Here is a 25,584-nt window from a genome sequence, read left to right on the forward strand (position 1 = left end):
CTCCGGCTTGGTGACATCACCTGCAGTGAGCCACAACCACGTGGAGTGCAGTGGAGAATCGGGAGGTGTCGGCAATCGGAGGAGTCTCTGAAATGGGGGGAGTCTCTGAAATGACGGGTTCCTCGGTTCCCGCTCTTCCCCACCCTCGCTTTCTCTTCGCCTGCTCACAGGAGGTCTCCTGGTTCTTGGAACTTGTCGCACAACATTTGTAGAAGTCATGGGATCAGGCGCACATGTGGTCAGAATGTTATGTAGTCAAAACGTTGTGTGATCAAACCTCCAGGAATGCCTGCAACCACAGTTGGCAACCCTATGTTAGCACTATGCATTGTCCGAACTCTGGGGAATTTCAACACAGAGTGTTGTCTGCGGGTATGCATTGGCTTCAATCTCACTATATGTTGGCAACTATCTTTGCATTGTCAACCATTGCTTGAAGACAGTACTGCTGTGTGCAGCCTGACTGCCAATGAATAGGTCAAATTACACATTTCAGGCAGAATGCTGGTGAGTGGTGTCCAATTACACCTCCCAACTCTCTACATTGCCTGTATACCTATATCTGATGTTGCCCCTCTATTTATCTGCTCTATAACCTATCCTAGTGCTCCTTCAAGCTGCTCCACCTTTTGGCAGGAGTAAGTGAAGTGACTAGCTGCTGGGTGTCCGTGGGGGTTTCTTGCCCTTTGGCCTTTATGCTGGATCATGAAATGGTCCTGCAACAGGCTCCACCACAGCTGCTGCTGTAGTGGTTGTCTGGTGCTACTCACTTTCTGGCACATCTACCTTCATTTGAGGGGGTAAGGATGGCTTGAGGGACTGGATCTCGAGTTCTCCTGAGAGACAACAGCCTCACCTTTACCTACTGCAGCCATATCCTGCTGCTGGGCACTCCATCAGTATGCCCAGAACTCTGTGTGGGAGCAGGCCTCTGGGCAGAAATGAGGACAATAAAATCATGCAAACTGGCTCTCTCATCATGCATGTTGACACCAAACCAAACAATCTCTTAGAATTTGGAACCCAAGGTCTCTATTGCTGCAATCTGCGTATTCGTGAGAGATTGTCTGGCGGAGCTTAAACTCTCTGGGCTCTGCTGTAGATGGCTCTGGAGTTGTCATGTACTCTGCGATTCTGTTATATGGTTATGCATGACTGCACAGACTGCAAGTAGTAGTTAATATCAGACCTTGCAGGCTGTTTGACACCCTGCAAGGGAAGCGGATAGTCACCCTCCAATGAATAACAAAATGTTGGTGATGTGAAGGCATTCTACTTTTAAATTCAAGCCCTGAGGCCTATATCCTATGGTTCTGCAACTAAGGAAAGTTATGTGCTGGCTCTTCGGTCAGCAGGTTTCAGTTCCCCCCCTGCCCCTGTTCACTCATGTTCTGTGCTTTTCCTGGTGTAGCCACCTCTAACTGACTATCTAAATCCATTGGGGTGGATGTACCTTTGCTGGTGCTTGCTACAGATGGAATGAGTGATGCTGAATGCTGTGATATGCTCATTTTGTGGATACCAATCAGAAAGGTAGCTTGTTCTAACTATAGAAAAAAGAACATATTATAAGCAGAGTTTACATAGCTAACGGTGTGTGTCTCATACTTGAATTTTTGAGTGCAAATGATTGAGTGAGCATACAAGTGAGTAAGGTGAGTAAGAATAACACTGACAAAAATGGTAATAGCCCCGAGGGATTCCTCCAACTTCACTATGGCCCATTCTCTCCGTGTTCTCAGGTGCCACCATATCCTGCATGGCCTATTCACATGTAATGAAGGATCTAAAACAAGGGGATCCTGCCCCAGTTCTGGTCTGCTTTCCTACTGTTATGTGCTGAGATGTTGGAAGTTTAAAGATTACATAGATGAATGGTAGACAAGTGGCCACTCTGCATTGCAGCTTGTATGTGAGTAAATAAGCAAACATCATTCAGCGTAGTTGTGTGGTAAGCTTGCGTTGTAGGAGCCCTTTTCCAAATGGTCAAGGAAGAACACTTGCAGTTTGAAGTGTGTCCTGCTGCAGTATCGACATGTGACACAATTAAAATGATCCTCTCGGATTGTTATTGAAAATATAAAAGGGGAATCCTCCAGAATCAGCAAGGCAGGAATCTAGAATTTAATGTTGGTCTTAAACAAAGTAAGCAGATACACATCATAAAAAATTGCTATCAAGGCATAACCTTTTCTATTTGTTTAGCTTTGGGAATTGCAATTGGAGTTTGTTTATGATAAGGATTGCCATTCCACATTTCTTGCCAAAGGTTGTGAGGAGGAGACAATGTTCTGCACCTAGTCTCGCTTTAATTTCACATGTTCAGTTTAAAACAAACATTTTTCTTGCTAAAGGGAAATATTTGCAACTTCTTTCTACATCAGGCTTAAAATCTACCTTCTCTTACACAGGCGACTGATTGCTTTTACACAACATATGATGTTAAGATTAGAGATAACTCTGGTGTCTGGTAGTCCCAAACTGATTATCTGGAATCTGACATTTCTGTCCGAGTGACCTAAACACGAAGTCCTTCCCAGTAAGCATTCATTGCTCCCTCTGGCCCTCTCCTACCCTTTTCTAATTTTGTCTCAACTTGAGTTTGTTTTTCTTGGTATGGTATCTCTAACTCCCTTCTCAATCTGTTCAATCTTTCCTGTCCTCTCATTCTGGTATCAAACTCAAGCTGTTTTTACATAAAACTGCAGCTAATGGAAAATGCAAAGTTCTGTCAACAGGCAGCAGTTTGAAATATAAATTGCCCCAATTATTTTGTTTCACCCTCAGCTAAGATCCAATTTTCCATTGCGGTTATGAGCCGTTGCTGGATTTACTAGCTCTGCTTCTGCCTGATGGAAAATGGCACCGGGTGGAAATGTATTGGGTGGAATGCACGCTTGGAGGCCAGTATAGCGCTACTCTTCCCAAACTAGTCCTACAATGTAAAAGAACATTTAAAGAGATAGTGCCCTCTAGTTTTTCATATGTTTGTACAAGGACATATTCATTTATATGTTGAAGTAGGACAAATAAGTAAGGATTAAGTTTTCAATGAATCTGGGGATTACTCTTATCCATACACACAGGAAAATCGCACACCTATATTCCCATGAACATTTTTTTTGAGATCATTCAGCTTTTCAGTGACCTACACTTCATGTTCAAGAAGGAACTCCACCTTTGCTTCAAAGTGCCAGTTATGTTTCTGTCCTTAATATAGATGAGTTGTTTTTCATTCAACTATCACGTCAGCTTGGCTCAGTTGGTATAACTCTTGCCTCTGAGTCAGAAGGTTGTGGGTTCAAGCTCCACTCCAGAACAACCATACAATCTAGGCTGACACTTCAGTGGAGTACTGCAGAAGTGCTGCCCTTTGGATGAGATAATAAACTGAGGCCCTGTTTGCCAGTTAGGTGCAGATTAATGATCCCACGGCACTTTTGAGGACGAGCAGAGAGCTCACCTCATGTCCTCGCCAGTATTTATCCCTCAACTAAAAAACAGATTACTTGGTCATTATCACATTGCTGTTTGCGGGATCTTGCTGTGCGCAAATTGGCTGCCGCGTTTCCTACATTACAAACAGTGACTACACTTCTAAAGTACTCAATTGGCTGTAAAGCGCATTGGGACATCTTGTGGTCGTGAAAAGTGTTATATAAATGCAAGTCTTTCTTTCTTTCTATTTAAATGCAACTTATTTCTTTTGATGTCTGACTAAGCCAATATATATTTATGCAAGTTATTTAATTTTATGCAAGTTATTTATTTAAGTTACTGAACAACATATTAAAAAATCCAGAAGAGACTAAAGGCTCACTTTGAACTCTGTGCTCGTCGAAAACAGGGCATATGGGGGGTTAAAATAGGTCAGAGCCTCATATTGATGACATAATTCAGACCTCGACATGGTTTTGATCCCAGGCCATGTGACTCTCGCTGAGTGCAGAACACGTCCGGGAAAGCTGGTGGCAGATGGATCCAAGGCCAGGAGAGGTGTAGCTAGATAAATGTAAATTCTTGTTATGGTTCCCCTGCAAGCCAAGAGGACCAGGAGTGTTCCTCCCGGTCCCTCAAGGAAACCTTGGGCCTCCCCTGCTCTGGATTTCCCCCATCCCCTGACCACATTGACCTCCCAATCCTGAGGACTTACCACAGTGCCGGGAACTATTCCCGTTGGTCTCCAGCGGCGGCCTAATGCTGCCCGAAATACCGCTCCCGCCTGCCAGCCTCCACGTCATTCCCACCGGCATCAGACGGGAGACTCAGCTCCAGGTTGGTAATGAGGCCTGGGGGTTAAAATGGCCCAGACCTCATGCAACACGGCCGTGCGAACTTGTCGCTCACTTCAGCCCCCAGTTAAAATCGAACACTGATATATTCATGAATCTATCTGGCGGATTGATCTGACAGGACAGGAGAATGGTTTTCAATTACATTGAGCTAGTCTGAAGAGAGAATTACAACTACTGAGAATTAGGTATCAAAGTCAAAGTCTGAGGCTATTAATAGTCCTGGCAATATTCATCTAAACTGTACAATTTAGATCTCTGAAATTAGTCTTCTTGTTTGCTGTGTCAAGTCAAAGGCAGAGTCCAAAGGTCAATTTTTTGAATCTGCATTCTTGGCACAGAGCCTCAGTCACCTGGAATGCATATTGGGAAATCATGGGCATGCTTCCACAAAATGGGCAAGGCTCTATTCAGGGAATGTACATTTGGAAATTTAGCCCCATAGTTTAAGATGTTCAAAGAAATCAGGGATGGGGACTGTAGAAAGACATAGTCACTCAGGTTCATTGAATTTAGTGAAGATTTTAAAAGGTTGGTGACAGTAGTCAGATAGTGAATCAAGTCTGTATCCTAGTCAGTCAGTATAAATAACCAGACTGTCATCAGTCTGCTCAAGTTAGTTGTCACTTTTGACAAGTGTTACTTTATATGGTAAACATAAGAACATAAGAAATAGGAGCAGGAGTAGGCCAATCGGCCCCTTGAGCCTGCTCCACCATTCAATAAGATCATGGCTGATCTGATCCTAACCTCAAATCTAAAGAACACAAGAAGTAGGAGCAGGACCCGGCCACTCAGCCCCTGGGCCCACTCCGCCACCCACAGGGCCTTGACCGATCCGAACTCAACTTCATGTCCAATTTCCTGCCCGCTCCCCGTAACCCCTAATTCCCTTTACTTCTAGGAAACTGTCTATTTCTGTTTTAAATTTATTTAATGATGTAGCTTCCACACTTCCTGGGGCAACAAATTCCACAGACCTACCACCCTCTGAGTGAAGAAGTTTCTCCTCATCTCAGTTTTGAAAAAGCAGCCCCTTATTCTAAGATTATGCCCCCTAGTTCTAGTTTCACCCATCCTTGGGAACATCCTCACCGCATCCACCCGATCAAGCCCCTTCACAATCTTATATGTTTCAATAAGATCGCCTCTCATTCTTCTGAACTCCAATGAGTAGAGAACCAATCTACTCAACCTCTCCTCATATGTCCACCCCCTCATCCCCGGGATTAGCCGAGTGAACCTTCTTTGTACTGCCTCGAGAGCAAGTATGTCTTTTCTTAAGTATGGACACCAAAACTGTATGTAGTATTCCAGGTGCGGTCTCACCAATACCTTATATAACTGCAGCAATACCTCTCTGTTTTTATATTCTATCCCCCTAGCAATAAAAGCCAACATTCCGTTGGCCTTCTTGATCACCTGCTGATAAAGTGAGCTTACTGTCTGAAAGTTTACAGATCAAAACTGGTCTTCCTTGTATTGGACACAAAATGTCTATATTGTTGTCACATAATTCAAATATTTTGCAAAGCATCTTGTAAAAGTGCAGATAACACATTTGAAGAAAATCCCCTGACCTGTGAAGTGGCCCACGAGGTGTGATGGTTTCCGGGAGGTAATCCACAAGGGGAGCCCAGCAGCCTCCATTAACAGGCATTGGCAGGGGCTGTGGTGTATTAGCCTCCACAGTTTTCATCAACCAACTAGCGTAAGGAGGCAATGGGTCACCTGAGGGTTATAGACATAACAATATTGAAGTTATCTCTTGTGAAATATTAAAAACATTCTTTGCATGAAGGTAACTCCCATTTTATCAATACCTGTCACTTTTAAAACATAATTAATTAATGCTTTAACTACAGCCATCTAATCTTGTGTCAGCAGACAGACATCACACATTATACACCTTTAGATATTAATGATAAATTTTGCACGGCCCGGCCCTGCCTTGCTTGCAGCCAATGCATATCGAAAAATCTCTGGTGCGTTTGCCACATTTTTCTATCCATTGAAATTGCAGACAGTGTACAATTTTCTGATATGCTCTGGCTGCGTGTGAGGTCCTGTCATGAGTAGGCGAGGCCTCATAACATTTATCCATAAAAATGTGGACTTTTTAAGATTTTTGGAATAAATGACAGAAAATAATTAAGAAGCATTAAGAAATATGATAGCAATTGACCTTCTGGTCCAATAGTACAATATCACAGTGCGAGATAACCTATAGCCAGATGGGAATACAGTCTCCACCACTTACACCGTCCACATTAGCACAGGCAGCCACCTATATCAGGCAAATAGTGCTAACCATTTGCCCTTACATGCTCTAGTAGCCACAGCATTTATGTGGCTGGTCCTGTTGAGTTTCTGGTCAATGGTGACTCCCACGATGTTGATGGTGAGGGGGACTCAGTAGTACCATTGTATGTCAAGAAGAAGTGGTTAGGCACTATGGGTAATGGAATTGTAAATCTATTTATAAAGAACAGGTTTAAAATTTTATTACATAGCGCATACGAAGAGTAAATCTTCTCTCCCCCCATCCCCATCCCACAGGAAGGACAGGATAGAGGAATATAAAAAGTCCAGGGATGACATAAAAAAAGGAAATAAGGAAAGCAAAGAGAGGGCATGAAAAAATATGAGCGAGTAAGATTAAAGAAAACCCAAAGATGTTTTATCAGTACATTAAGAACAAGAGGACAGCTAAGGAAAAGGTGGGACCTATCAGGGATGATAAGGGTAACTTGTGTGTAGAAGCAGAGGATGTGGGTAGTGTTTTAAATGAATATTTTGTCTCCGTATTCACAAAGGAAAGGGATGATCCGGACGTAGTAGTTAAAGAGGAGAGGTGTGAAATATTGGATAAGGTAAACGTAATGAGAGAGGAAGTACTAGAGGGACTGGAATCCTTGAAAGTTGATAAGTCACCAGGTACAAATGGATTGTTTCCTAGGCTATTGAAAGAAGCCAGGGAGGAAATAGCGGATGCTCCGAGGATCATTTTCCAATCCTTACTAGATACAGGGGAGGTACCGGAGGACTGGAAGATTGCAAACGTAGTACTGTTGTTTAAAAAGGGTACAAGGAAAGGCCGAACAATTATAGGCCAGTCAGTCTTACCTCGGTGGTGGGCAAACTATTAGAATTGATAGGATAAACTGTCACCTGGAAAGGCATGGTTTAATCAGGGATAGTCAGCATGGATTTGTTCAGGGAGGGTCATGCCTTACAAATCTGATTGAACTCTTTGAGGAAGTGACAAGGAGGGTTGATGAGGGTAGTGCAGTGGATGTTGTCTACATGGATTTTAATAAGGCACTTGACAAAGTCCCACATGGAAGACTGGTCAGAAAGGTATAACCCCATGGGATACAGGGAAATGTGGTGAATTGGATCCAAAATTGGCTCAGTAACAGGAAACAAAGGGTAAAAGTCGATGGATGTCTTTGCGAATGGAAATCCATTTCCAGTGGTGTGCCACAGGGCTCAGTGTTGGGTCCCTTGCTGTTTGTGATATATATTAATAATTTGGACTTGAATGTAGGGGCGTGATTGGCAAATTTGCAGACGACACAAAAATTGGCCATGTAGTTGATAGTGAAGAGGTTAGCTGTAGACTCCAAGAAGATATCAATGGGTTGGTGGAGTGGGTGGAAAAGTGGCAAATGGAGTTCAACCTGGAGAAGTGTGAGGTAATGCACTTAAGGGAGGGCAAACAGTAAAAGGGAATATGCAGTAAGCGGGAATATATTGAGAGGGGTAGAGGAAGTGAGAGACCTTGGAGTGCATGTGCACAGGTCCCTGAAGGTGGCAGTACAGGTAGATAAGGTTGTGAAGAAGGCATACGGAATGCTCTCCGTTATTAGCCGAGGTATAGAATACAAAAGCAGGGATGTAATGATGGAATTGTATAAAACGCTGGTAAGGCCACAGCTGGAGTATTGTGTGCAGTTCTGGTCACCACATTACAGGAAGGACATAGTTGTTCTGGAGAGAGTGCAGAGAAGATTTACGAGAATGTTACCAGGGCTTGAAAATTGCAGCTGTGGGGAGAGATTGAATAGGCTGGGGTTGTTTTCCTTGGAGCAGAGGAGGCTGAGGGGTGACTTGATTGAGGTGTACAAAATTATGAGGGGCCCAGATAGAGTAGACAGGAAGTACCTGTTTCCCCTAGCGGAGAGTTCAAGAACTAGGGGACATAGATTTAAGCTGATTGGCGGAAGGATTAGAGGGGACATGAGGAAAAACTTTTTTACCCAGAGGGTGGTGGGTCTATGGAATTTGCTGCCTGAATTGGTGGTAGAGGCAGGGACCCTCAACTCTTTTAAAAAGTACCTGGACCTGCACCTAAAGTGCTATAAGCTGCAGGTCTATGGACCGGGTGCTGGAAGTTGGGATTAGAATGGGCACCTGGTTGTTCTTCGAGCTGGCGCGGACATGATGGGCTGAATGGCCCCCTTCTGTGCTGTATCTTTTCTATGGTTCTATGGATTAGGTTCAGCTACAATGTCCTCCATGTTTGTCAAACCTGCAACACTCACTCTCACTTGCCATGCATGAGGAATGGTCACATAATGGAGGCTAGCCACCACATATGGAACAGACACTGGTATGAGTTGCCACCTTCAGTAGAAAATGAATTGGATGAGAACATTGGAGGGAAAGAGAAAAAAAATCTTTGGATATGTTCTATAACACTGTACAGAGTAGTCAACAGTGCAAAGTCCAGTTTAAATCCAATTATGAGGAACAGCTTCATAACTCAGTCAGGACTTATTAAGCTTTCCTCAACGGGTATTCTATTGTTATCTGTTATTTTCCACTCCAATGTATGTGCAGCAGTAGAATAGTTAACTTCTTCACTTTTGTTATCTTGTATTGTGAGTATAACATGCAAAATGCAGAAATTCAGATGTCAAAAGTGCAATTGCATATTTAGCTTAATTTGTAATGGTTGATCTGTAACCAGCTGAAGGGGAAAAGTTCATGTTTACTTTAAGAATTCCCTTTTTAATATTCTATGTTTTGATCAGTTATCTTGGCTTTTGATCTACGGTAGCAGAATTCAGCATACCGTGTCAGAAAGGAGGACTTTTACGTCTGACATTTTACGGCTGATGTGAACTAATCTCTGAATTGACGGATGACATGTTGACCATTCTGTTGATGCATTGTGTTTGTTAAGAGGTGTGTGATTTATTTTCAAAGAACCAATTGGCTGAAGTGTATGTTTGATTAATAGGTGATGTATGGGGCTTTTGCAGGCTGCCACAACATCTGAAGAATTTTTCAGCCTTTAGAAGTTCACTGATGACATTAAGCACAGGATTCTGTTCCTAAATGGATCCTTTTGTGGAAATATGTAAGTGCTAGCCACTGTAATAGTCAGGAGGAAGATGTGAAACCAATTACTTAAGACACTCAATGTTAGGGAGAAGCTGATGTTTTTTTTCAAGCAACATTTAACATACACTAGCATTCAGTCTTGGCCTATGCACATAGACAGCATTACTGAATTCAGTTTGAACAAATATTTACTTTGCAGAGAAGCAGTGCGATTGAAGTAACCCATTTAGCCAACTGCCAGTTGCAAACAGCACAAGATGAACAAATACATGAACTGTGATAAGTAATAAAGTGCTTACCTTTCTCATCATCATAGGAGCCCCCAGAGCTGTTGCTGTACCTTGATTCAAGACGAGAATGTGCTCTTATCACAATATTGTTGAACCTTTAGAAAATATGAAAAAACCTCTATATTGACAACATTCTAAAACAGGAATATATGGCATAAATTATTGTTTAGTCACATAAAAGGAGAACTTCCAGCTTTTAATGGAAAACATATAAGATCTTTTATTTATTAGGGAATCATCCAAAGTCCCCCCTCTCCCAAAAGTGGTAATTCGTCCTGGAGCACAGCTCCAGTGAAGGCTCCAGTTCGATCAAATGGCCATTCTTCATGTGCATGCTTAATTAGTAGTAGACTACTTAACCATTCCCACAATGCCCAACCATGTCCTCACTCAGTATCCACACTCGTGTACTTTGCAGCAAGGACACTGGATAACAGTTAGCAGTGCAAAGGTTGGCTAATTTTTCCCTTCTCTCGCCTAGAGATATTGAGGGCCAGGTGCATTTAATTACTGAGCCAGCAGTACTACATGCAGTACCTATTTTTAAAAAAGATCAGCCAAATGACATTTTGGGGGAGAATTTTGTCCCTCCACCATTCTTTCCTCACTGACTCCAGCTAGAACATAGTTGCAAGGGTGTCAGTCATTCTCCAGGGGCTCAGCCAAGTGGTCAAGCTTCATGTGTGATCCTAGACAGTGAGTGTTGACAGCTATTCCACTGTGGGGAGATGAAAGCGGTCTTCAATCTTGTTCACATGCATACACTTTCCATCTAGGGAAATGCTCACCAACATCAGTATGCTGGCTGAGAATTTGACTTCTGCTTGAAATGGGCATGAAGTCAGCGGAGCGGTCGCTCCGCCTGCCTGTTCATGCCAGTGTAAAGCCCGAACCAAATTTGATTTCTGGCCCCAAATGGATGGCCCGTTGCAGCTTACCAGTTCAGGGAGCGGAGGAAATCAGCCAGTTCCTATGCTGAGCCGACTGGCAAATCGGGTCTGGGGGAGATACGATCCCGGAGGGGGCCTCGAATGGGCCGGCAGCAAGCCGGAGTTTTTTTGTGAGCCCAGGAGGAGCACTCCTGCTTTTCCTGGGCCCACAAAAATAAAAAGCTCAAAATTTTCTGGGCCGTTTTTTTGAGTGCAATCCAGCGTTCCCTTTAACCACCACTGGTTAGGCTCACGTTTAGTACTTGGTACACACTCTGACCATTTGTACCTGAATTCTGCAATCGGGGTCCTACAACCAATTTGCCTATTTAAGCCGTATGCCTGATTCAGGCGGGTGGGATGCTCATCCATTTACAGACCAGCTTGAATATTGCATCAGGAGAGCACTAGGCGGCAAAGGGATGGCCGAGGTGCACCTCCCATCCCTCCCCTCCCCCCAGTTTTCAACTGTTGGCTGCACGTTCTTCAGGCACAAACTGGGCGGCCGTGAGTTGAATTTCTCTCCTGCAGTTTATAAATGCACGTATCACATCCTGTATGACGGCACAGATGAGGAATATGCTTCAAAGTCACTGACAGTTACATAAAAATATATAGAATATGATAAGCCAACCACGCCACCAAATCTCTATCTTCCATGAGGCCACATACAATTTGCATTATAAGTGAGTCTACACAACTATTTTCAATCGCATGAGAAACCAAAGGCAAAATTTCCAAGACAATTAAGCTCAGTGATTTCTCAACAGTGCCTAAATATAATTGAGAAAAACTCAAGGGCATAAATCTAATTACAAACCTACATTATTCAGCCTTGACCAGTTGTATTCCAGAAATGACATGATCCCAGTGGCATAGAAACCACAATGTTCCTCAGAGAATTTGATCATATAAATCTTATCTTCCTCTTATAACCTTCAATCCCATTCTTAAACTGAAATTGATCCACACTTTTTAAAGGAATTGATGAATTGCTTTTGCTGGGAGACTATTCTACATATCTACTACTTAAGTCATTTTGTACTTGTGGCTTCCAGTTCCCATAGTTGGTGCAAGTAAAATTACTAGCTTGAATCAACATTATTTATGCTTTTTGGTTTTTTAAATATCATGTTCATGTCCCTTCTCAAACTTCATTTCTCCAATTAAAAAAGGTTTAATTCTGTAAGCTTCCCTTTCAAATTTTGTAGTCCCATAAGTATCTTTCTAGCTAATTTCTGAAGCCTATTCAATACTTCAACATCTATTTGACTATAATATGCCCAAAACAAAGTATTCCCAAAATAGCCTCACCGATGAGTTAGATGGGACTAAATTAACTTGATTTCACATAAAATTAAATGCCATCAAGATTCATTCCTGCATTTAAATGATTTTGTTGATGACAGCTTGGCATTGACTGGATTTTCAGTGAATAGTCGATAATCACACTATAATTCTTTTCCTTTTCTAATGGACAACCGTAAATTATGTTTCTCAATTCCTGCTCCAATAGGCAATGTTTATTCCTAATACTTCACTCACTAGAACAAAATATTTAAACTTATCCATTAAAAGCTGCTTACCAATTCTTAAACCTGCTACTGTAACTGCATTTCACTCTTAATCCTGAACATTATTTTTTCTACTTCAGCAACCACGATTCGCTTGAAGGATTTGACTTTAGATGGAATTCGCTCCCCAAAAGGATTGGTACACTGATTGATGCTGATTGTATCAAACGTGCGGGCATTAGGAATGTTGATTTTAAAACCATTTAAGAGTGTTACGGAGGACTGGAAAGCACTATTTATCTCTGCACAGGGGGAATAAATACATACAATAAAATTAACAAAATGTCAAGTTTACATATATTTTTATGATGCTTCCATTATAGATGCTTTTACACTGGTTTACAAAACATAGGAAAATGTTTGAATTTTAACTGGGTTGGCAAACTTTATTATATCAGTCTGGCCACGCTGCTAGGAGGGAGGAATCACATAGGTTTGTAACTTTTTGATCCCAACCTTTATGATGTCGCTTTTAAACTCAAGAATATTACCTATTGGACAAATCCCCTTGGGTAGTTCTTTTGTGGCATGCTTCTGAGGAAAGAAAATGCCTGAACCAGTTCAGTTCCATGCTCTCTTTTTAAAAAAGACAAGCTTGTTGACTCTAATGGCTTTTCCTGTTCTTAAAATTCTTATCCTTTTACATGTTCTCAGGAAACAGGGCATAAAATTAGGTCATCACATCGGCCTGGAGCTTCGTAATGGGTGTGAGATGCCTTCTTAAAGATACAGTTTCTGGCTCAGGAAATTTCCCTCTTTAGGGATAATTGCATTACTAATTTATTAATTGCATTCATTAACCCCCACACCGAATAATGGCAGCTATCTTTACAGCCTGGAGGGAAGCCTATAATTTACTGAACATTGACCTGGTGTGTTTACCCTGTCCCTTATCTGCGGAAATTAACCCTCCAATATTCTTTAAGCCTCCACATGTGGTAGATTGTGCACAGACATGTTCAAATTAACACACTAAGCATACTTCACCACACAGGCTCTACCATGTCTCAGGGTATAATTTATATTCTGTAATGTAGAAAAAACTATTTATGAAGGATATTGGACACATTTTTCCTTAACTTGAAACCACCTGGCACTTATCCAAATCCATCACTAGGTAGTTGCCACTTAACGAAGAAATACTGTGCTGCAACTTTTAGCACTGAGTCTGAGACATTTACAAGTTGTTGATAAGCTTTAAGGCTCCACACAAACCTCTCATCGGTTTCTTTCATCATCCGTCCCTCATCTATTTCTGGGAAACTTTCTTGTCCAGCTACCAGAGTGTTGGTGCTAGACGTAGTTCCTGTAACAAGAATTATATTCAATAGTTACAAAGTCACAGGTTACTCAATAATGGCTTTAACCATCTGGCAAGAGTGCGTTTCTCTGTTAATGAAAGACTAGTTGATGGACAAGTAAATCAAAGGAAATGTCCATATTAAAAATAACACATTATAAGCGAACATTCAAAACTGCTTTTCCTGCAATGACATTGGACTCTGTGTTCCCATCAGCAGCTGCAAAGCCTTACTGCGCAGAAAAATAAGTTTGGGTTTCTGCTTAGGCTGTTTTCTGGTGGGCAGTGGGACTCATTTATTTAGTTATTTAAATTTTCATATTGTAAACATGAAATCATTGGTTCGACCAGTAGTGAATGTAAATTCAGACATCCAGCACAGGGTATAATATTTTGGCCAACAAAATATTAGCACAGATATTACTGTTTGTGATCTTAGTGTTTGAACGCTTAGTACATTTGCATGACATTCATTTGTCTGCTGTTCCAACAGAAGCATTAACCTGTACTGCAATTTTTAACACTTGTAAATATTTCATACTCAATGCTAAAAGTTGCTGTACACTATTTCTTTGTAAAGTGGCAGCTAATTAGAGATGGATTTGAACAAGTACCCATACTCATAAGAATAGAACAAAAAGCAAAATACTGTAGATGCTGGAACTCTGAAGGTAAGACAGCATCCTGATGAAACACGAGTCAGTTGATGTTTCAGGTATGAGCCTTCCTCAGAAGTGACCTTGCTGAGTGTCTCCAGCATTTTCTGTTTTTGCTTCATAAGATTGCATTTAATTATGTTTTGTTTGAAATAAACAAGTTCATGTTTGTGTAAAAACAGTAAACAAAGGGATGTCATAGAAATACACTAAGCATTTGTATGCTAATATCACAAATAGCAATTTGGATTTTTTTTATTGTTTCAAGTTGATAAGGAACCAAATACCTGTGGTTCAATTTTGAAATGGTGGTGGGTTGGCAGCGGGGGTTGAAGGTGCGCGTGGCAAACCCGAATAAAAAAAAATGTACCTTTTCCGATGCAATCGCAATGTAATTGATGGTGATTAAAATTTTCTGGTTTTGTGCCTGGCGGCCAGCCTGATTGAACAGGGAGTGGAGGGCTGGAACAGAGAGTGGAGGGCTGGAAGAGAGTGGAGGGCGCTGAAGATCGGAGGGGGGGGGGGGGGAGAGAGGGGGCGATCGGGGGTGGGGGGGAGTGGGGGGGATCAGAGAGGGAGGCATCGGTGGGGTGGGGGGGGGGATCGGAGAGGGAGAGGTCGGGGGCTGAGAGGGACATCGGAGCAGGGTAGAAAGGTAGGTTTATTTTGTTTTTTTAACTTTGTGCAATGGTTTTTTGTTTAATTTATTTTGTTTATTTTGCCTGATCCAGCCCTTCACACCTTGGTTCTTTAACTATCATCCCACCGGCTTTAATTGCCTGCGGGACTTCTAGGTTTGTGAGGCACGCGGGCACACAGGCACGTCTGTGGGGAACCCGGAAGTCGTCGGGTTGGAGCCGGCTTCCGAACCTGCTCAGGATTTTCTTGATTTTCGGAGCCCCCCCCAACCCCACCGCCCCTACAATTTGATTCGAAAGTTGGGGCCCTGGAGTATTACCCTGTTGGGGACATGATTACAACTGATTCCATGTTTTAATCAAATGCTCCAAAGAAAACATTCTTCCTATTTGCCGATGGCTCTAACCTAACTCCACAACTCAATGTGGAATGTAAGAGGATGGCAAATGCTACTAACTAAGTCCCCCCAGCAGCCACTAAATTTAAGCACCAACAAGAACATTAAGCTCCTTGAATGCTGAGCACAAAAAGGTTTGGAGATTGTCTTCTTATAGGATTGCATGTTCACTGGAAATTTGGACCCAGTGCATTTATATTTTACATTGAGCTTCAAAAGTATTTTTAGAACACTTGGAATGCGTCGGAAACTGCTATGAGGTGGGTGGGGTTACAGCAACGGGCACCCGGAGGAGCCAGCTGGGGGCTCATTTCCAATTTTCAGGTCGCCTTTAAATTGCAAGGTTGAGGCGAGCTGCCAGTAAGACGATTTCCCCATAGGCAACTCACTGCTGAGGAGACAGGAAAATAGATGTTGCTGCAGCTTCTTAAGGGTATGCAGTAGCTTAAAGGAGAGGTGCATTCTTTGTACCAAAGCAGGGAAGCAACACTGTGGAGCTGCAGAGAGAATTCTGGGGGCAAGAAGAATTCAGATAGGGCTCTGAGAGGGCAGACCAGGCCTTGGTTTAATATGTCATCCGAAAGACAGCACCTCCCTCAGTACTGCACAGAAGTGCCAGCCTAGATTATGTGCTCAAGTCTCTGGAGTATGGCTTGAACCCACAACCTTCTGACTCGGAGGCGAGATTGCTACCACTCAGCCAAGGCTGACACTTGACACCAAAAATGGGCAGCCTTTTACTGATACCTTGCTGTACATGAAAATCCATTAAGAACACTCATGTCTCACCTGATGCAGCTGTGGAAGTCTTGCTGCTTGCAGCAAAGCGATAAAAAGGTGGATTATCACAGTGCAGGACAACAGGGTTTACAGGATCTGTCTGTTGCATCTCCAACAAAAGCTCTTCCATTGTCTGAATAGTGTTGTTACGACACAAGTAGATTACTACTTTCTTTATCTGAAACATGATAGATTCACATTTATTACAGAAACAACTTTTATGTTGTGCATTTAATGTAGAAAAAGTCACAATGCACTTTACAGAGGTGTAAGGAAAACATGGACACAGTTGTAAAGGAGATATTAGGAGTGATGACCAAAAGCGTGTCAAAAAATTGGGTTTTGAGGAGGATCTTAACCGAGGTGAGGTTTGGGGGTTATTCTAGAGCATGGAGCCTAGGCTAGTGAAGGCATGGCTTTCAACAGGTGGGGTGGGGTCTGAAGTGTTTGGGGGTTGCTGAACAAGAGACCAGAGGAACAGAGAGTTTGAGAGTGGTTGTTGTAGTGGAGGAAGTTATGAGGTAGGGAGGGGTAAGGCCATGGCAGAATCTAAACATAAACATAGTAATTTGAAATCTGAATTGTTGGGGGACTGGGAGCCAATGTAGGGTAGGGGGGCAAGGATGTAAAAGGGCACAGATGCCCAACTTTATTTCTGTCGTCTAACAGTAGTCTCCTCTTCAGTGCCTGTTCTAAATAGGTGGAGCGTCACCAAGATGCTTCAGTCACATTATGGGACGGCTGTATAATTTATATCAAAGTCAGGGGTCTAATGAGCCGAGCCCATCGCTTGCAACCCCTTTGCGTTTGCCACCTGCATCTGGGCATGCCGGGCATCTCAGTCATGTTGCAGATCTCAGGCCTCTGTGCTTGATAATACGTGGTGCCCACCACTGTACTATCTTTCCCTACAATTTCTCTTCTGTCATTGTAGGCCTGGAAGATCAGTGTCAGCACAGCCAGTAATCTAGACGACAGCTCCTCACAGCACACTGTGTCACTCTCATCAACATTTGAAATCACCAGCAGTTGTACACCCCTTGCAGGATGCAGTTAGTGAGCTTTAGGCGGTAGCACCAGATGAATCAAAGTACATTGGTCAGGAGGAGCAAGTGGTGGTATTAAAGAATGGGCTGTAACTTGCTGCCTGAAGGGCTACAGGGATGGCCGATGATTTCCTGTACTTGGGGAAATCCATCAGTGTGGTGAAACTGGGCAGACATGTCAAGCTCTTGTTGTTACTCAATGGGAAAGCTGAAGAAAGTGTTAGCCCTGCTCAACCATGCAGCAGACACTTATTTGGTACATTTATGGGAGCAATTTGGCTGATTCAGTAGATGATCCTATGCTGCCTAGAAGGAAGTGGAGGCAGAAAAGTTAAGAGCAGAGATGACTTTGACTGTCATTGGCAACATCATCCCTATGCTGAAGGCTGGCTACAGGTCTTCTTGCAGCAGATGTCATAGCTGTGTCACTTATCAATTTGTGAAGGATGTTGCCCTCAGCCATTGCTAGATAAGTATGCTGGGGCCTGCAGATTTGGTTGGTGGCATAATGCTGAATGCTGACAGTTCAGCTCTGGTGATTTCCCTGCTATGCCTACTTTCATTTTACTTACTTCAACCATTAGAATACTGAAACTGGGATACATTAACAACCCCATCATTCATTTTAAATTGACTTGCCAAACAGGACTGAACTCTGTAGTTAGGTACCCTCTCATTTCCTGAGGAGGAGTGAAAGTGTGCATTCTGGAATCCACTTTACGGATTCCCTTTTCTTTAAGAGTCCTCCTGTTCTGCTGAACTCTTTTAGATGGTTTATGTACAGGTATCTTTCTGGTAATTTTGGAAACAATGAATCAACTACTTTTAAGTAAACATTTTATACAGGCTCTGATTTTTAAAAGAAAGAGAATAAAACATCCAAAAATAAACATAGCATTTCCTGCAAAAAAACAGCGAAGTCCCACCCCAACAAAAAGTCCTGTCCTAATATACATGCATATTAAACCTGTGTGAAAACAGAGACGTTTTCCAGTGGCCACAGGTGGGATTGCTGCCTGTCTGATTTGCTGGTCATCGCCAAGGCCAGTTCATGCCAGGCAGAAATTCTAGCCCATTAATTTGGATTATCAAGTGCAAATTCCATGTAATTAGAGAAATATATAAAAAAGCAACATACTTGATGACAACTTTAAAAAACAAATAGCATAATTTCTAATACTGATTCATTCCTAAATGAGACTATTCAATGCATTAACGCAGGTGTATAAAATACTGTCCAAAATGAATGAACTTGCTTTAGTGCATTGCTTTAAATACTAAAAAAATGGCAGAGGTAGATATGTTTGGCCTGCTATGTATTATTCACCAATTTTGCATGTCTGCTATTGTAGACTTAAAAGTATATCATGTGTTGCTGTCCAAAGCTACTCACATACAACAGAAGAGATGTGTCACTGCTAACTCCACAAAGGCTGATCAGAAATTGCAGGGCAATCCTGAGATTATTGCTCCATTTTTCATTGTCTACCAGCGCATTCCAGGCATTTTCCATCTCTGATCCAGGAACTTCATCCCCATACTAGAAAAAGAAACAAAAAAGGTTGTTTTTAATTGCGTTTAAGTCTTGGAGTCGATTTATGAGGCAGTCCATTCACAGATGTCAGATGCTGAGGGCTAACCGATTCCAATTTAAAAAAAATTGTGTCTATCAGCAATACTTAGTTATCATAATGTTTCCATTATGGGATGTCACACTGCCATCCAATAATATCCTTCCCATTCTTAAAAAGGATATTAGATCCATGGAAAGGGTTCGCACATAAACGGGGTTTCCACTACACATTTGGCAAAGTTAGGGCAGCAGAGTGGAAGCATCGCCGAGGACATTCTTAGCCAAAGAATCACTAGAATGACTCCAGGAGTGAGAGGTGATAGGTATGAAGAAAGGCTTGAAATATTGAGGCTTTTTCCACAAATCGGACGGGGTGTAAAACAGGCGACTGACGCGATCCCGTCAGATAACCGTTAGGTTAAAATGACCCTCGGGGACTCTAGTAGAGGTTTTCTAGATTATAAAGGGTTTTGAAGGGATAAATAAGACTTTTTACACTGGTTAGCGAATCGCAGGACTATCACTAAATGTATGAAGGGGAAGTTATAATCGAGTTTTACACACACAGTTATTAGAACATAGAATGTTTTAGCACAAGTGGCTGTTGAGGCAGACACTAACAATTAAAAGAGAGTCAGATAAATATTTTTAAAGGAAGAATATAAAAGAATACAGGGAAAGGGCAGGGAAATAGGATTAGGGTAGATAGATCCAGTTGACGAGCTCGCACTGGCACAGGCATGATGAGCTGAATGGCCTCCTTCTGTGCTGTAATGCCAGTTATTCTAAGTGCCATCAATGACAGTGATAACTTCTCTTTTGTTTGACGTATCTTCTGCTTTGGGGTTTGACATTTAATCAAAGGAACCATTTTTTCCTTTATACATTACTGACAATTGGAACCAATCATTAAGTATTGTACATTTCTGTTACTGGTATTTTCCTATTTCTTCTCTTCTACACTCTCCCCACAAACCACCATTAGTAGATAATTTTTCAAATCCTTAATCCATTTATCCTGAATAAGCTAATAGGCAGACAACCTATTCTGAAGTGTTTGCCATTCTTCAACAAATGCTAGGAGATACAGACAGTGAGCATGGGTTCCCTAATTCTCCAACCTTTCCTTCCTCCTTTAGGGTAGTGCGTTACATCCATTTAGAGTATCCCTAAGATTGTTTGGTTACTTCGGGCATTTTACAGAAGAAGGAAATTTGCATTTAAATATGCCTCGTTGCATTAAAGAACTTCTTGCTGAAGCTCAATGTGTATCATTCCACATTTTGTTTTCTAATGGATAAAGAAGTTAAGGCATGTATAATTCTGGGGCAAAGCAGGTTCTGTGTCTTCCCTAATACTGGTGACTTATATGATGAGCACAATACTGTTTGTTGCCTTTAAGGCTACACTGTGAGCATAATTAAAATATTAAAAAGAAGAAAAAGCAAAATATTGCAGATGCTGGAAATCTGAAAAAAAAAACATAAAATGCTGGAAACACTCACAACATCTATGGAGTGAAGAAGTTAGGGTTAATGGGCTCGATGTTACCAGGCCTGCGGGTTTCCGGCGGGTTGGGTTTCGGGAGCGTGGTCAACATGCTCGGTGAAATTAGTGGGTTGCCCGCGCGATCGTAGCAGGCAACACACTAATAGGAATCAATTACCTGCTCCTCCGGGGTCCATGCTGCTGGTCTGCGCGTCGGGCGGGCTGCGCATGCGCAGTACGATCTGTCAGCTGGAGGCTCTCTAGTTAAAGGGGCAGTCCTCCACTGACAGATGCTGCAACCAATGGAACAAATTTCAGCATGGAGCAGCCCAGGGGGAAGGCTGCTCCCAGTTTAATGATGCCTCCCCCTGGGCTGCTCAGAGCAACAAACAGCACACATTATATTGGCACCACCACTGCCATGTCTCCGCGAATCCTGTCTGTTGTGTCCAATAATGCCCGCTCCTGGGTATCACTATGAGGACCCACCACTGATGCCACCCATCGTGTTACTGCAGAGTAGGTGCAGGTGTATTTGCAGGGCTCTTCCGCGCAGACCACTGAGAGACATCGGCGGTGTACCCGGCTGCACCCTGGAAGGATGCGGAAGAGAAGTTGTGGAGGGCAGTGGTGACTTTGGCAGCGACAGGTAAGCACTTGGTGCTGGGGCCAGCCAGGAGCAGCTCAGCATGAAAGAGCCTGCAGATCTCCACGACTACATGTCGAGCGAATCTGCGCCTCCGTGTGCACTGCTCCTCGGAGAGGTCCGGGGAGCTTCGCCTCGGTCTGTGGACCATGTGGCAAGGGTAGTGCCCTCTGCGATGCGTCTCTCTCTGCGGTAGCCCTCCCTCCTGCCGTGCAGGTGGGCGTGCAACAACACTGTGTTGGGGGGCTCCACGTCTCTGCGGCGGACCGCGTGGACTGCGAGGCTGCTGGGGCTGGTCATGCTGTTCGTCCTCCGAGGGTGTCCACGCACCACCCATCTGGCAGGTGTTGGTCTGAGGGGTTGTGCAGGGTAGGTGGGTGGTTCCTCGGACTGGGGCTGCGGTTTCGTGTCGGTCTGTCCTCTGGCTTGGCGGGGGGTGGTGGGGGGCAGGGGTTGCCCTATGTGACGCGGTGGCCTCCTGCGTGGGTGAGGGCTCTCCCCCGTGGAGTGCACCTTGGCAGCTGACACAGGCTGCTGGCTGCAACACGCCTGGTTGGAGAGAGACTGTTTCCCCCAGTGTGTGAAACAGTCTGCGATGCAGGTAAAATCCCACACTTCCTCTTTTGACAGCTGATTCAGCTCATTACCTGACCTCAACAAGCAAGGTAAGTACTCTCAAGTGGAACCCCGCTGGCTTTAATTGCCTGCGGGATTCCCACCAGCGGGGGCCACGCACGCAGCCCCGCACGTCATCGGGGAACCCGGAAGTGGTCGGGATCACGGCGCGATCCGGTCACGTGACCTCATATCGGGATTTTTGGGGCCCCCCCGCTGGAAACCCGCAGGAAACCCGACCCTAAAATCGAGCCCAATGTTTCAGGTTGATGACCTTTCATCAGAGCCAGATGAAAGGTCATCAACCTAAAATGTTAACCCTACCTTCTCCGCTTCATAGATGCTGCCGTACCTGCTGCATGGTTCCAGCATTTTCTGTATTTATTACTTAAAATCTTAGTGTTTGAAATTTGTGTATTAGTCTGCTACTGTATTGGAGAACAGTGTTAAGTTCATGAGGAGGCCAGCTTGTGACTTTATTGAGAGATTTGATGTAAATATATTTTGCTAAACACTCCATGTGAATATATTTGACATATTATACTAGTGACCATGACAAATGTCTCTGACAAGCTATTACGTCATTATCAGTTACTTGATATAAATCTGAGTTTTGACTTTTTTTTGAGTCTTCTGGGAATGAGCAATAAATTAAATAGCCCTGTGAGGGCTGCGATAGTTTCTAAATGCTAATAGGCAACTTTGAGAATTTCAACACTTCACTAAGAGTAATATCATCTGCAGCCTGTTCTGTAAGGCTATGATGAATTACAAATAAAATAACCTATTTTTATTACTAAACACTTACAGCCTAAGACTTCATTCATGGGAGGAACATTGTTGCAAAATAGACTTCATTTGCATCAGCTAGATCATTTAATTGCAGTTAAATATTTTATGTATTGTGGTAAAGTTCATACATATACCATGTGACTGTTTAATATGACTGGTCAGACTTTGAGAGATTTTAAAGATATATTATATATTATGTATACCTTATAACAACTTGGCAATGAAGGGATCAGACAATTAGAGATTTTTTTTAACTATATAATTAGGTAGATTGGATTTTCGTATCATAACAAATTTTTGTATAATTACCAGTGGGTTACATTAATATAGGGGTAAGACATTGTGCAATGAAAACATAAAACTTAGGAATATCGCTGGAACTTTCAACTTCGTCGGGGGTGTAAAATGAGGGATATCGAATTGGCCGTCTGTTTTACAGAGTCACTGAAGTTGAAAGTTTTGCTCTATATTTTTCTCTGGTCTGTAATGTAACTAAAAAAGCAGTGGAGTGTAAAATTGATTTCCCTTACAGACACAGGTGAACAATGCCAATGCTACTGGTGTTTTTGGTTATATTACACAAAAGTAATATAATGTAGTTATAATTAAAGCACAACAACATGAAAGTGCTCCAGATTAAATAGGCCAAAAAAAAACAGAAGACCAGGATTCACTATCGATATCCAAATACCTTATACTTGGGGTAGATTCTTAACTTGCTGCCCTGGCGTAAAATTGTCGTTGCGGATCGGCTGCCCGTTATAGAAACCTCCTCATTTTCATTTCCATTGATTTTAGTGGAAATTAAAATCAGGCAGTTTCTGTAACGGGTGCCTAATCTACAATGACAAATTTACGCCTGGGTGGCAAATTGAAAATCTACCCCACACACTGTTTTATCTTTATCTAACAAAAAGGGCAACACTGCATGATATAAAGCCAAATTTAGAACATTATGTATTATTAATGTCGAGAACACGTAACTATTTCATGCTATATATTTCAAACTTAAATCATTTCACAGTGTTAAAATGAACATGAAATGGAATTAAATTCATGGCGTTTCATACTGAAGGAAAAACAAAACATTACCTTGGCAGTCATATACATGAGGTTATTAAGAACCAGAGAAGTGGCCTGTGGAGACCCCCAGCCATTTCCTTTCAGTCCATACTCCTCAATCATTTCCTCCTCCTTGTAATTAGCTTGTTCATCGGGAGTTTGTGGGTTTGATGTTATGGGAAGAAGTCCACCATCCACTAGCTCAATGTTACGAAGCCACGGCAAAAGGTAGCTGAGCATAATTTGGCGGCCATTTGGGTGAGTGGTTGGAAATCTCTGGCTAACCTCTGGTCAAAGAGATGTAAAACAAAACATTGTGATCCCTCAGTATTTCTAAAAAAATATACTTGTAGCAATAGTATTCCTGTCAGTGCAAAATAGCCTAGAAATTACTGTGCTACCATATGTATGGTTAATGTGCTGATACAAATTCCTTTCATTGCTACTTTAAAGGAGGTGTTAAATCACTTCACATTTGTACAATTTTACTCAATAATTTTCAGGCTAATGTTTGTAAGGAAATCACAAACATAAAGAAGAAATATTGAAAGCAGATAATTGGATGTACTATAGATGTTGCAAGAGAAAAACAGTTTATAAAATAACAATTTTTATTTTCAGGCATATAAAAGAAAATGTATAACGTAGTGGCTGTCATCATGGTTAGAACAGTATTACATAAATATCAAAAACCATAATTGCAGGAAATAATCTAACAGCTTTTGCCTAATGATACAAATCATTGTTATTTTTGACAGCGATCAGGTGCTTGACTTTAGAAATTGTGGGGTAGATTTTCAACTAGAGGATCAGCTGCTTGTTATAGGAACCACCTGAAATCAAATGGCAGCCAATCTGCAATGTCAGTTTTATGCCTGGGCAGCAGGTTAAAAGATCACCAGGCAAAGCTGTTAGATTACATCCTGTGTTTATGGATTTATATTTTGCTTAAGAAAAGTTCATGAACATTTATGATTTGCCATCATTCATAGTAGAAAAAAATATCCAGGGCATTGTTCTTTTAAGAAATGTGTACATTTGTACTAGCATTTTGGTTTTTTTTGCAACTAAGACTTAATTCTGAACTACATCCTTATTTCTTTTACCAATGGTGTCAGTAAAGATTTTGGTGCCGATTGTAACTCTCAGTGAGTTTCAGGTAGGAAACTGTGGGAATCAGTTAGTTTCTGACCCACCCGCTGGCAGCATGAAATGTCAGGCCTCATTACCATACCGCCAGTTTACTTCTTGTTCAGAATGGGCGAGTAGTGGCTGCTAGCTTGCGGAAGATCTGGTGGCCCATGGCCACCCACTGGCATGCAGGTAGGTGTGGGAAGGACGCTCTATATAGGGTTCCACGAGAGGGAGGCTTGGGGGGGGGGGGGGGAGGGAAGAATCTGGGGCAGGCTCCACAAACTAAAGTGAGAAATGTACTTGTCAGGACCTTTTTAAAATGGATTGGTGTTCCCCCAACCCCCCAGTCCAAAACATTCAACCTGTTTTTCTGAACTGTTGTCATTCAGGACCTCTATGTCCTGGTCAGTGAAACAACCTAGCCTATATGTTCATTGTGTCATTTTGGGAAAGCTTTGTGGGTTCCAGAGCCGAATGAATGAAATGTTTGACTTTGATACTGGTTTAACTGCTTGAAAAGCACAAAAAAGAACAATATTGCAGATATGTCGTGATTGGCTGATTTTATTTTGTCCCTTCTAATGGATTTACACTGCATGAGCAGTAAAAACCTGCACATTCGCACAGTTTATTTGTGCTCAATATGTCCTATAGGATCAAAGAAATTGTCCCTTCATTCACTAGAAGAGAAAAATGTGCCCTAAAAGAACCATTATTATCATGTATCTTATATATTAGGAAATACCTGAAAACATAGGAAGTGTGAGCTCAGGGTACATCCTTGCTAATTCATTTGACAGTTGAGACAATGATACTGAATACAGATGAGGTAATGGTCCATGTGTTCCAAACAGAATACTATCACGTTTCTGCTGAGCCACTTTTTTGGAATACAGGAATAGTTTTTCTTCCAGAATCTGAAAGCAAAAATAGATTATAAAATCAGCTTTTATACTGAACTGTAACTGGATGCATAAATACAATACATTATTTGTAGTACTCCTGGATTCATGGTACAG

General features: G+C 42.3%; 1 protein-coding gene across 3 annotated transcripts in view; it reads right to left on the bottom strand.

Annotated features, from left to right (window-relative positions):
• The window catches only part of LOC137322840 (protein furry homolog), a 305,481-nt gene that overhangs the window by 82,837 nt on the left and 197,060 nt on the right, over window positions 1–25,584 (bottom strand). For all 3 annotated transcript variants that reach the window (XM_067985968.1, XM_067985965.1, XM_067985966.1), the window contains exons 31-37: window positions 25,311–25,482; window positions 23,462–23,718; window positions 18,649–18,795; window positions 16,219–16,387; window positions 13,653–13,743; window positions 9,944–10,029; window positions 5,873–6,023 (exon numbers count right to left, since the gene is read on the bottom strand). In XM_067985968.1, coding sequence (XP_067842069.1) covers window positions 5,873–6,023; window positions 9,944–10,029; window positions 13,653–13,743; window positions 16,219–16,387; window positions 18,649–18,795; window positions 23,462–23,718; window positions 25,311–25,482 — 1,073 coding nt within the window. The remainder of the gene's footprint in view (window positions 1–5,872; window positions 6,024–9,943; window positions 10,030–13,652; window positions 13,744–16,218; window positions 16,388–18,648; window positions 18,796–23,461; window positions 23,719–25,310; window positions 25,483–25,584) is intronic.

Source organism: Heptranchias perlo, chromosome 6, assembly GCF_035084215.1.
Source record: "Heptranchias perlo isolate sHepPer1 chromosome 6, sHepPer1.hap1, whole genome shotgun sequence".
In the NCBI taxonomy this organism is placed as follows: domain Eukaryota; kingdom Metazoa; phylum Chordata; class Chondrichthyes; order Hexanchiformes; family Hexanchidae; genus Heptranchias; species Heptranchias perlo.